Source organism: Mustela nigripes, chromosome 6 (genome assembly GCF_022355385.1).
Source record: "Mustela nigripes isolate SB6536 chromosome 6, MUSNIG.SB6536, whole genome shotgun sequence".
Taxonomy (NCBI): Eukaryota; Metazoa; Chordata; class Mammalia; order Carnivora; family Mustelidae; genus Mustela; species Mustela nigripes.
The window spans coordinates 71832130-71844440 of NC_081562.1; the positions used below are offsets into that span (position 1 = coordinate 71832130).

Genomic DNA, 12311 nt, shown 5'->3' on the forward strand with positions numbered 1-12311 from the left:
TCTCTCCTCCTGGATGCTAGGGCCTCTGTCCATGCACTCCAGAAGGGGCAGGGATCAGGGGCGACACGTGACCAAGGTTAGCCAGCAAGAGCAGCAATTTATGCTGTTCCCAAACTGTCCCTAACTTAATCATGGTTCTGGGAGAGACACCTTGAATGACAATAGGAGATTTAAAAATTAATTAAAATTCCTGATTGAACAAAATGCCCTTGGCAAACAGGATAATTATCAACATATCTACAACTTTACTCCTTCTCTCTTTTTGCCCATGATGAGTTGTAAAATGGGCTGTTAGAATATGCCACATGTGTACTGTAGGTTGGAGAAAGAAGCTAAGAGTCAGAGGGAAAAGGATGGAGGAGGAGACAGAAATAAAGACAGGAGAGAGACAGTGAGAGGGTGAACAGGTTGGGAGCCCTTGGTCATGTGAGGGTAGAGATTATGGTAGAAGAAAGAAATCATTCTAAAGCCTTCAGTTTACTAATCTGAAGTATGTGCCTTAGTGTGATTGTATCATTGTATATTTCCCTATCCCGTAGACCATAACCTGTACATTATACCAAGAACTACTGGGATTAGTGTAGTCTGATTTATGTGGTCTAACACTACAGGTACTCTTTGTATGGGCATTCTTGGATTCCTAGTGCCTAGCACATGGTCAGCATCAATAAGTACTTTTACAGTTAACGAATGGCCTAGAATCCCAGACATCAGGTATGTGGCTAGAATTGTCCTTTGACTTTCTCAGGTTGCTGTAGTTCTCTGATATTTTCTTTCCACCATTATACACATTTATCCAAAGGTTGCTTGATTGGTAGGTTTGAGGATTGATTAGACATACCAGGTAGGCAAAACTTACTATAGCTAATGAAGTTTATGTTTTGCAAATTCAGATCGTACTTTGTATCTGCTTCAATGATAATGATTAAATATCTATCATTTATCTATCTATAAATGTGACCAATTGGAATATTATAGTTTTGGATAAAATTATAAAACTGCCAAAGTAAAAATTATTTTCTGGTTCATTCTAGGAAATGGTTTATATGTGTCTTTCAATAAGAGTGGGCTCAAGTTTCTTCCTGTCATTTCTACTCAATAAAAGAGATAGTCTAAAAGAAAAATAAAAGAAATAGTCATGGAAATTCTATTAATAATTCTATTAATAGCTATTATTTTTCAGTTTCTTTTTTCCTAATTTTTCCATCTTATTGACATACATGACTGTATAAGTTTAAGGTGTACAGCATGGTTTAGATGATTGTAAAATGTTACCACAGTATGTCTAGTTAAGATCCATCACTTCATATAGTTGTGGTACATAATTCGAAACTTCCATTTTACTGCTACTTTAAAACTCTCAAGCTGTTTTTGATTATTTTATGAGGCTTGGAGTCTTAATAGTTGATAAGAATTTGCCAAGTATATACACTCATCTTGACTTTTTAAAAATATACTTTTATTTTGAATGAGAAAAGGTCTCAACTAGAGATCATATCAGTGATGTTCAATAAAAGGGCTTACCGGAAACAGTATGTGAGAGGAATTCCATATAAGGATTTAGGGGCTCCTGGGTGGCTCAGTTGGTTAAGCGACCGCCTTTGGAGAGCCCTGCATGGAGCCCCACATCAGGGTCCCCGCTCAGAGGGAAGCCTGCTTCTCCCCTTCTCCCTCTTCCTCTGCTGCTCTGCCTGCTTGTGCTCTCTCGCTCTCTCTGTTAAATAAATAAATAAAATCTTAAAAACAAAATAATTTACAAACTATAAACACAGGTTTTTAAACTAGTTCTATTCATATAATACTTTAGAAAACTTTTCCTTGAAATTTGGTTTCTCAATAGTTTGCCTACTGTTGCCAATCTTTTCTGTGTAACACTCTCTGTTTTTTCCCTAGGGAAAAATATTGTTCATGACCATTGCTAAGTCATTTCTCAATGAAAGAGAAAAGGTACTAGTTTACTCCAACCTTTAATAATCTAATTCAGAATCCAGTGTGATATAATGTGGAAAGGAGACCAAGTGCAGTGAGGTTAAAATCTTAAACTGCTACTTCTTTTAATGACGAAAGATAAGCTGTTTTTGAAATGGGTTGGAGGCTGCATGATATAGGCAGGGGGAGACACAGTTTAAGTCAGACACATGGCTGTGGATCACCGCTACTCTACTGGTTGGCAGGATACTGAACCTCAGAATGCTCTCCTGTAAAATACAAATACCTAACATTGCATGGCTGTTCTAAAGACTAAAGATAGTGTATATGAAGTACCCAGAATTTGGCAGGCAGGAAGAAAATGGGCATAAAAAAATAATTTTTCAGAAGACTAAACTCTTCAGAATTTCACAGTGGTATTTTGATGGAGCAGAACCTTGCTTTTATACCATCTGTCTCAGCCCAGCAACGAGAGGCGTTCATTTAAAATGTGAGTTGGAGTGTGTCACTCCACTAATGAAACCTCCCCCTGCTCCCGCCCCTGCCCCAGAATTCTGTTTCACTGAGTAGAAGCCAAAGTCCCAACAATAGCTAGCAAAACCTTGGTTTACCTCATCCTCAGCTTCATCTCTAAATCTGTCTACTTCTATTCTAATATAGTATTGATTTCCAATTTAAAAACATTTTGTTTGTTTCAAGACTTGATTAGGGTATATTTCATGCAAGAATATTCTCTGACTGTAAGACCTGAGTAATTTCGTTAAATTGTCATTTAAGTTATATTTAATGTATCTGAAGCCCAAGATTTTAATAGTCTTCACAGACTGGCTGATGGCTGCGTGCCTGCACATGGGCCCCCTGTGTATTAGTATTCCTTTGTACAGTTAACCAAGAGTGGCGGTAAATTTTGTCCGGCTTAAGTTATTTGCTAATGCATTTTCAATGAGAAAGGACAAGAAAGAATTTAATATTACACTATCTTGTAGAATCAGTCAGTAGTTTCATTTTTTCTTTCTTTTTCTTGATATATCACCATGTTTGTTCCTTGAAATCATTTTCGTCACACACACACTTTGTTAAGGTACCATCATTGGTAGATTAATAATTATATATCTTCCAAATTAAAATATTTTTCTCCGGAGGGGGGGAAAGATCAAAAGGAAGTGATTTATAGACTGTATAAGGCCTTTATAAGAAACTCTCAAAAGACTTTGGCATATAGTTTCCTATTTCCTCAATTGCAAAAATAAAGGGGTTAATTTTATAATTAAACCTCCTCTTTAGGGCTATGCATGTATAAAAGAGACTATAATAATGGAGCCTCTTTCTTTTGTTTCTTCCTTTTAGAGTAAGCGATATAAGAAGACATGAGCCTTTCATTCTGTGGTAACAACATCTCTTCATATAATATCTATGATGGTGTGTTACAAAATCCCTGCTTTGTGGATGCCCTCAACCTGGTCCCTCATGTCTTCCTCCTGTTTATCACTTTTCCAATATTGTTTATTGGTAAGTAATCTGTTCTCCTATATTTCCTCAGCTAATGTTTATTTTGAGCATCTGACTTTTTTTATTTTTTCATATTTTATTAAAGATTTTTATTTATTTATTTGAGAGAGAGACAGTGAGAGAGAGCATGAGAGGCGGGAAGGTCAGAGGGAGAAGCAGACTCCCCATGGAGCTGGGAGCCTGATGCGGGATTCGATCCCAGGACTCCGGGACCATGACCTGAGCCGAAGATGGTTGCTTAACCAACTGAGCCACCCAGGCGCCCTCAGCTAATGTTTATTTTAAAAGTCTTCATTATGGGGTGCCTGGGTGGCTCAGTGTGTTAAGCCGCTGCCTTTCGCTCAGGTCATGATCTCAGGGTCCTGGGATTGAGTCCCAAATCGGGCTCTCTGTTCAGCAGGGAGCCTGCTTCCCTTCCTCTCTCTCTCTGCCTGCCTTTCTGCCTACTTGTGCTCTCTCTCTGTCAAATAAAGAAATAAATAAATCTTAAAAAAAAAGTCTTCATTATGGTTGAAATTTGATATAATATTGACCTAATTTTCCTCAACATGAAAACTGATATGAAAATCAGTGAGAAAAGAACAAGCAGATTTTTTGTGCTTCCCAGTTATTTATGGTCTTGACGTATGATATTTTGTAGGTAAAATAGAAGTCATATGTCTTCTTAGAAATGGACTTCGAGTAGCAACAGCAGTGTTTTAAAAAGAGGGAAAGAGAACTAGGTGGGATAGATGTAAAGCCGTTGTGGAGCACTTGCTTTGTGCTGGTGAAGAGAATGGGAAAATGGGTGAAACACGGTACCTGCCTGCAATAGTCACTGAAACTGTCCAGTGAAACAGATGTATCAAAGTCAAGAGAAAAATGACTATCCCACATTATATGCTCATTTGCAGGGACAGAAACAAATTATCCTGGGCATTAACTTGTCAGAACAACTAATTTTTTGGGCCAGTGGGGATGATTGCATGGAGAGTGACATGTTGAGGGACGTGAGGACAAAGAGCCTGCAAGTTCCAGTAGGAGCGCTAAGGGTGCATTCCAGGTAGAAAGAATACTTATGCAAACTATTTGTAAAGGAGCTAAAGATACAGTTTTCCCTATTATATTACAGTTTACATATACACAAAACCCAATTATTATTTTTTTTAAGATTTTATTTATTTATTTGACAGACAGAGATCACAAGTAGGCAGAGAAGCAGGCAGAGAGAGGAGGAAGCATGCTCCCTGCTGAGCAGAGAGCCCGATGTGGGGCTGGATCCCAGGATCCGAAGGCAGAGGCTTTAGCCCACTAAGCCACCCACACACCCCACAAAATCCAATTATTTTAAACAGTTATGTACGGTTTGTATAATTTCTCCCCCAAACCAAAATAGACCTTTAACTTAAACGTTTTAAAAAATACATTTCACATATAAAAATAACAGAGGGGCACCTGGGTGGCTCAGTCAGTTAAGCATCTCCCTTTGACTCAGGTCATGATCCCAGGGTCTATGGGAAGCCTGCTTCCCTCTCTCTCAGTCCCCCTGCTTGTGTTCTTTCTCTCGCTGTGTCTCTCTCTGCTCGAATAAATAAATAAAATCTTCAAAAAAATGACAGTGACTAGTATGATAAATATCTGTTGAGGCTGTCACCACTCAGCTTAAGGAATCTAATGGTAAGAATATAAGTGAATCCTTCTGTTACTCTTTCCTGAGCCTGTTACTCTTTCCACATCCTATGTCCCTATTCCTTTCAAAAGAGGTAACTACTCTCTGAATTTGATCTTGAATCTGCTTATAAAACGAAATTTTCTTATAAAAATAAATGGGAAAACTATCAGACTGCTTTTCTTAAGAAAACTAGCATATTTTAATGGTCTGATTTAAAAGAAACTTAAAAAATAATTTGTATGCTTTTATTTCTTCATTTAACAAATATTGATTGAGAGACTACTATCTGGCATTGTAACAGTGATCAAAATTTTCTGTTATAAGATGTATCATATGCTGAGGCCAATGAAACTCTTGGTACGTAGTTATTTGTGTTAAACAAATATATAGACATTAAATATAACTGTGTCAGAATGACCATGTATAGAGACATGAGTTGTGGTTTATGTAGTTGGTGTTATTTGTAGGACATTAAAAGTGCCCTTTGGTCAAAAGTCGACCATAATTTTTTAATTGCAATTTGACAGTTAATAATCTTTTTTTGACATTCAGCTAACTTCTTGAGAGCAGTTACTGTGATAGTCTTGTTTGCATCAGTAGCATCAAACACAGACTGGCAGAAGGGTATTTGAATCAAGTGGAGCTGGAGTGAACATTGTCAAAGGAGAATGGTGAAGGAATATTCAGACTGCTCATGTATTACATTGGCTACTTGAGTTAGTGAGAGATCATAAATAAATCTCAAAGAAGTATCAGGCATAAAGAAAGCTTGCCTGCAAGAGCTTACAGCGTAAATTCTAGTACAACATGTTATATGTAACTAATCCCTCCATAATGAAGTTCATTTGGGAACAACTAAGACATGAATCAATTTTCTTTTCAAAGAATGCTTCAGGAGTCTCATTAGTCATTACAGAAATTCCTTCCTGCAATATTTCGAGCACAAACCCCGATTCATTCTTGAAGTATGTGAGGCTTCTCTACAAACATTTCTTTGAGAAAATACCACTATCTGTTGAATAGTGCTGGCTCAGTCATAGGTTATAATTTTTCTCACACGATATGCATACGATTGAGTTGACTCAACTAATGAGTTCTACATTTCATTACCAAATATGGCTTTTTTTCGTTAGTCCCCCTACAGATGGCATGTTTTGAAAGATTTTAGACACCAAATTGCTTTTATTAATATCATCATTAATTTGGTTTCCTCTTAAATGAACCAGGGACCTGTCAGTAAGAGCTCTGATTAACACGAGATAACTATGCTGTCACCCAGAGTTGGCCTTATTCTTGAGCACTGCAGCAAATGTCAATGTGTTAACGTAGACAGTCCTGTAAAGATTCACTGAAATTGAATTATTTTTTCAACATAATGAAAACAGACCAGGATTTGCATTGCTACCCTAGAAAGCACTTCTCCTTCCTTTTTCAGGAATTGCCCATCCCCCAAGTGATAACACAATATGAATTATTTCCATGATTATAATTAATCTTTTCACTTCTATACTTTTTTCAGGGTGGGGAAGTCAAAGCTCAAAAGTACAAATTCACCACAACACCTGGCTTCATTTTCCTGGACATAACCTGAGATGGATTCTTACATTTGCTCTTCTGTTTGTGCATGTTTGTGAAATAGCAGAAGGCATTGTTTCTGATTCGTAAGTGATTCAACATAGCTAATAACTAGATTGCACTATACTAGTGAGTATGTTGATATGGATGGTAGTTAAGAGCATACCAAGTCAGGCTTAACTTTTTAGTTATAATGTATGAGAAAACACAGGTGTCACTCATTTATAGCAGTCCTGCTTATCTAGGATTCAATTTACCCATTATCAACTGAAGTCTGGAGAAATGATCCTCCTTCTGGTGATGGGTCTTCAAAAGGTCAGTAAACTAACACTGCCTCCCAGTGCCTATGCCATTCACCTCACCTCACCTCGTCGTGTAGATATTTTCTCATCTAACATCATCACAAGAGGAAAGGTGAATACAGTACAGTAAATATCTTGAGAGAGAGGGAAAGAGACCACATTCACATAACTTTTATTACAGTATATTATAGTTATTCTAGTTTGTGTTATCAGTTGTTAATCTCCTACAGTGCCTAATCTATATATTAAACTTTATCATAGGTATGCATGTATAAGAAAAACATAATAGGATTCGGTATCATCCGTGATTTCAGGCATCCACTGTGGTCTTGGAACATTAACCCTTGCAGATAAGAGGAGGACTGTTACATTTGATAATCATGTTGTTTTGTCCATATTTTTGTGTTACTACATAATTTCTCTGACAGTAAAAATTCAGGTCTCTGTGACTTGTGCTTATTCACGTGCTATTTCTTTGATTCCTTCATCTATGTAGCTCTTGCAGAAAGTTCTCTCCTTTTAAGCACTCTGACATTTATTTATCTATCAATGGAGGTATATATAGAAAGATTGTCTGTATTGACATATAGCTCAAGTAGCTATATACTTACATATAACTGTATAACCAGTTCTCAGATGTTTCCATTTGTTTTATAAAGAAGCAAAGATAGATGAGGCAGGCATCAAAGAAGTCTGAGAATTAGTGAGGATATAGCCACAAATTGAGGCAAAACACAAAACCATTTTAAAATCAGGATTTGCCATAAAACCCATACTTTTGAAGGAATTTTGTCATTCTTATAGAAGAAGTTTGCATTAAGCAGTTAGAATATAATGAATTCTACTTATAAACCCGAACATAATGTGGGAAAAATATTTTTTATCACATATTAACACAAAATAGGAAAGAATTTTGATAAGCAATATCAAATAAGAGAATTTTGATTATGAAATTATGTAAAATAGTGCACCATCAATTAAAGAACTGATAGGAAAAGTTCTTTAGAGTTCTTAAAAAGAAAGCTCAAAAATTATTTTTCTTTTATCTAATAAAGACCTCCCCGACATCTGTTTATGTTTTTCTGTTGCAATTAATGAGGAATGAAATTTCTGAGATTTTGTTACAGAGCCAACTATTTTGAAATGTTTTGTGAGAGTTCTTTGCATGGATGTGCACGTCTTAGTTTCTGATAAAAAAAAAAATCAAGGACTCTGATGATATTGCGTGCCTTCAAGGATTTAGAGGCTTGATTGTCTGTTATCTTATTAATTACTGTTTAAAACCCTATTGTATTAGCATAGGAAACTCTGGTCTTTGTTTTCTAATACTTATAACATATAGGCTGCCTCTGTGTGTTTCTTTCTTTTCTTTTTTTTTTTTAATATAATTTTTTATTTTTTATAAACATATATTTTTATCCCCAGGGGTACAGGTCTGTGAATCACCAGGTTTACACACTTCACAGCACTCACCAAAACACATACCCTCCCCAATGTCCATAATACCACTCCCTTCTCCCAAACCGCCTCCCCCCAGCAACCCTCAGTTTGTTTTGTGAGATTAAGAGTCACTTATGGTTTGTCTCCCTCCCAATCCCATCTTCTTTCATTTATTCTTCTCGTACCCACTTAAGCCCCCATGTTGCATCACCACTTCCTCATATCAGGGAGATCATATGATAGTTGTCTTTCTCCGCTTGACTTATTTCGCTAAGCATGATACGCTCTAGTTCCATCCATGTTGTCGCAAATGGCAAGATTTCATTTCTTTTGATGGCTGCATAGTATTCCATTGTGTATATATACCACATCTTCTTGATCCATTCATCTGTTGATGGACATCTAGGTTCTTTCCATAGTTTGGCTATTGTGGACATTGCTGCTATAAACATTCGAGTACACGTGCCCCTTTGGATCACTACGTTTGTATCTTTAGGGTAAATGCCCAATAGTGCAATTGCTGGGTCATAGGGCAGTTTATTTTCAACATTTTGAGGAACCTCCATGCTGTTTTCCAGAGAGGTTGCACCAGCTTGCATTCCCACCAACAGTGTAGGAGGGTTCCCCTTTCTCCGCATCCTCGCCAGCATCTGTCATTTCCTGACTTGTTGATTTTAGCCATTCTGACTGGTGTGAGGTGATATCGCATTGTGGTTTTGATTTGTATTTCCCTGATGCCGAGTGATATGGAGCACTTTTTCATGTGTCTGTTCGCCATCTGGATGTCTTCTTTGCAGAAATGTCTGTTCATGTCCTCTGCCCATTTCTTGATTGGATTATTTGTTCTTTGGGTGTTGAGTTTGCTAAGTTCTTTATAGATTCTGGACACTAGTCCTTTATCTGATATGTCGTTTGCAAATATCTTTTCCCATTCTGTCAGTTGTCTTTTGATTTTGTGAACTGTTTCCTTTGCTGTGCAAAAGCTTTTGATCTTGATGAAATCCCAATAGTTCATTTTTGCCCTTGCTTCCCTTGCCTTTGGCGTTGTTCCTAGGAAGATGTTGCTGCAGCTGAGGTCGAAGAGGTTGCTGCCTGTGTTCTCCTCAAGGATTTTGATGGATTCCTTTCGCACATTGAGGTCCTTCATCCATTTTGAGTCCATTTTTGTGTGTGGTGTAAGGAAATGGTCCAATTTCATTTTTCTGCATGTGGCTGTCCAATTTTCCCAGCACCATTTATTGAAGAGGCTGTCTTTTTTCCATTGGACAGTCTTTCCGGCTTTGTCGAAGATTAGTTGACCATAGAGTTGAGAGTCTATTTCTGGGCTCTCTATTCTGTTCCATTGATCTATGGGTCTGTTTTTGTGCCAGTACCATGCTGTCTTGATGATGACAGCTTTGTAATAGAGCTTGAAGTCCGGGATTGTGATGCCACCAACTTTGGCTTTCTTTTTCAATATCCCTTTAGCTATTCGAGGTCTTTTCTGGTTCCATATAAATTTTAGAATTATTTGTTCCATTTCTTTGAAAAAGATGGATGGTACTTTGATAGGAATTGCATTAAATGTGTAAATTGCTTTAGGTAGCATAGACATTTTCACAATATTTATTCTTCCAATCCAGGAGCATGGAACATTTTTCCATTTCTTTGTGTCTTCCTCAATTTCTTTCATGAGTACTTTATAGTTTTCTGAGTATAGATTCTGTGTCTCTTTGGTTAGGTTTATTTCTAGGTATCTTATGGTTTTGGGTGCAATTGTAAATGGGATTGACTCCTTAATTTCCCTTTCTTCTGTCTTGCTGTTGGTGTAGAGAAATGCAACTGATTTCTGTGCATTGATTTTATATCCTGACACTTTACTGAATTCCTGTATAAGTTCTAGCAGTTTTGGAGTGGAGTCTTTTGGGTTTTCCACATATAGTATCATATCATCTGCGAAGAGTGATAATTTGACTTCTTCTTTGCCGATTTGGATGCCTTTAATTTCCTTTTGTTGTCTGATTGCTGAGGCTAGGACCTCTAGTACTATGTTGAATAGCAGTGGTGATAATGGACATCCCTGCCGTGTTCCTGACCTTAGCGGAAAAGCTTTCAGTTTTTCTCCATTGAGAATGATATTTGCGGTGGGTTTTTCATAGATGGCTTTGATGATATTGAGGTATGTGCCCTCTATCCCTACACTTTGAAGAGTTTTGATCAGGAAGGGATGCTGTACTTTGTCAAATGCTTTTTCAGCATCTATTGAGAGTATCATATGGTTCTTGTTCTTACTTTTATTGATGTGTTGTATCACATTGACTGATTTGCGGATGTTGAACCAACCTTGCAGCCCTGGAATAAATCCCACTTGGTCGTGGTGAATAATCTTTTTAATGTACTGTTGAATCCTATTGGCTAGTATTTTGTTGAGTATTTTCGCATCTGTGTTCATCAAGGATATTGGTCTATAGCTCTCTTTTTTGGTGGGATCCTTGTCTGGTTTTGGGATCAAGGTGATGCTGGCCTCATAAAATGAGTTTGGAAGTTTTCCTTCCATTTCTATTTTTTGGAACAGTTTTAGTAGAATAGGAATTAGTTCTTCTTTAAATGTTTGGTAGAATTCCCCCGGGAAGCCGTCTGGCCCTGGGCTTTTGTTTGTTTGGAGATTTTTAATGACTGTTTCAATCTCCTTACTGGTTATGGGTCTGTTCAGGCTTTCTATTTCTTCCTGGTTCAGTTGTGGTAGTTTATATGTTTCTAGGAATGCATCCATTTCTTCCAGATTGTCAAATTTATTGCCGTAGAGTTGCTCATAGTATGTTCTTATAATAGTTTGTATTTCTTTGGTGTTAGTTGTGATCTCTCCTCTTTCATTCATGATTTTATTTATTTGGGTCCTTTCTCTTTTCTTTTTGATAAGTCTGGCCAGGGGTTTATCAATTTTATTAATTCTTTCAAAGAACCAGCTCCTACTTTCGTTGATTTGTTCTATTGTTTTTGGTTTCTATTTCATTGATTTCTGCTCTGATCTTTATTATTTCTCTTCTCCTGCTAGGCTTAGGGTTTCTTTCTTGTTCTTTCTCCAGCTCCTTTAGGTGTAGGGTTAGATTGTGTACCTGAGACCTTTCTTGTTTCTTGAGAAAGGCTTGTACCGCTATATATTTTCCTCTGAGGACTGCCTTTGTTGTGTCCCACAGATTTTGAACCGTTGTATTTTCATTATCATTTGTTTCCATGATTTTTTTCAATTCTTCTTTAATTTCCCGGTTGACCCATTCATTCTTTAGAAGGATACTGTTTAGTCTCCGTGTATTTTGGTTCTTTTCAAACTTCCTTTAGTGGTTGAGTTCTAGCTTTAGAGCATTGTGGTCTGAAAATATGCAGGGAATGATCCCAATCTTTTGATACCGGTTGAGTCCTGATTTAGGACCGAGGATGTGATCTATTCTGGAGAATGTTCCATGTGCACTAGAGAAGAATGTGTATTCTGTTGCTTTGGGATGAAATGTTCTGAATATATCTGTGATGTCCATCTGGTCCAGTGTGTCGTTTAAGGCCTTTATTTCCTTGCTGATCTTTTGCTTGGATGATCTGTCCATTTCAGTGAGGGGAGTGTTAAAGTCCCCTACTATTATTGTATTGTTGTTGATGTGTTTCTTTGATTTTGTTATTAATTGGTTTATATAGTTGGCTGCTCCCACGTTGGGGGCATAGATATTTAAAATTGTTAAATCTTCTTGTTGGACAGACCCTTTGAGTATGATATAGTGTCCTTCCTCATCTCTTATTATAGTCTTTGGCTTAAAATCTAATTGATCTGATATAAGGATTGCCACTCCTGCTTTCTTCTGATGTCCATTAGCATGGTAAATTCTTTTCCACCCCCTCACTTTAAATCTGGAGGTGTCTTCGGGCTTAAAATGAGT

General features: G+C 37.2%; 1 protein-coding gene across 7 annotated transcripts in view; it reads left to right on the top strand.

Annotated features, from left to right (window-relative positions):
• ABCC9 (ATP binding cassette subfamily C member 9) overlaps positions 1-12311 on the top strand; it is a 154515-nt gene that overhangs the window by 2424 nt on the left and 139780 nt on the right. For all 7 annotated transcript variants that reach the window (XM_059402839.1, XM_059402837.1, XM_059402835.1 and 4 more), the window contains 2 exons: positions 3277-3438; positions 6609-6750. In XM_059402839.1, the coding sequence (XP_059258822.1) occupies positions 3297-3438; positions 6609-6750 (284 nt within the window). In that variant the 5' untranslated portion in view covers positions 3277-3296. The remainder of the gene's footprint in view (positions 1-3276; positions 3439-6608; positions 6751-12311) is intronic.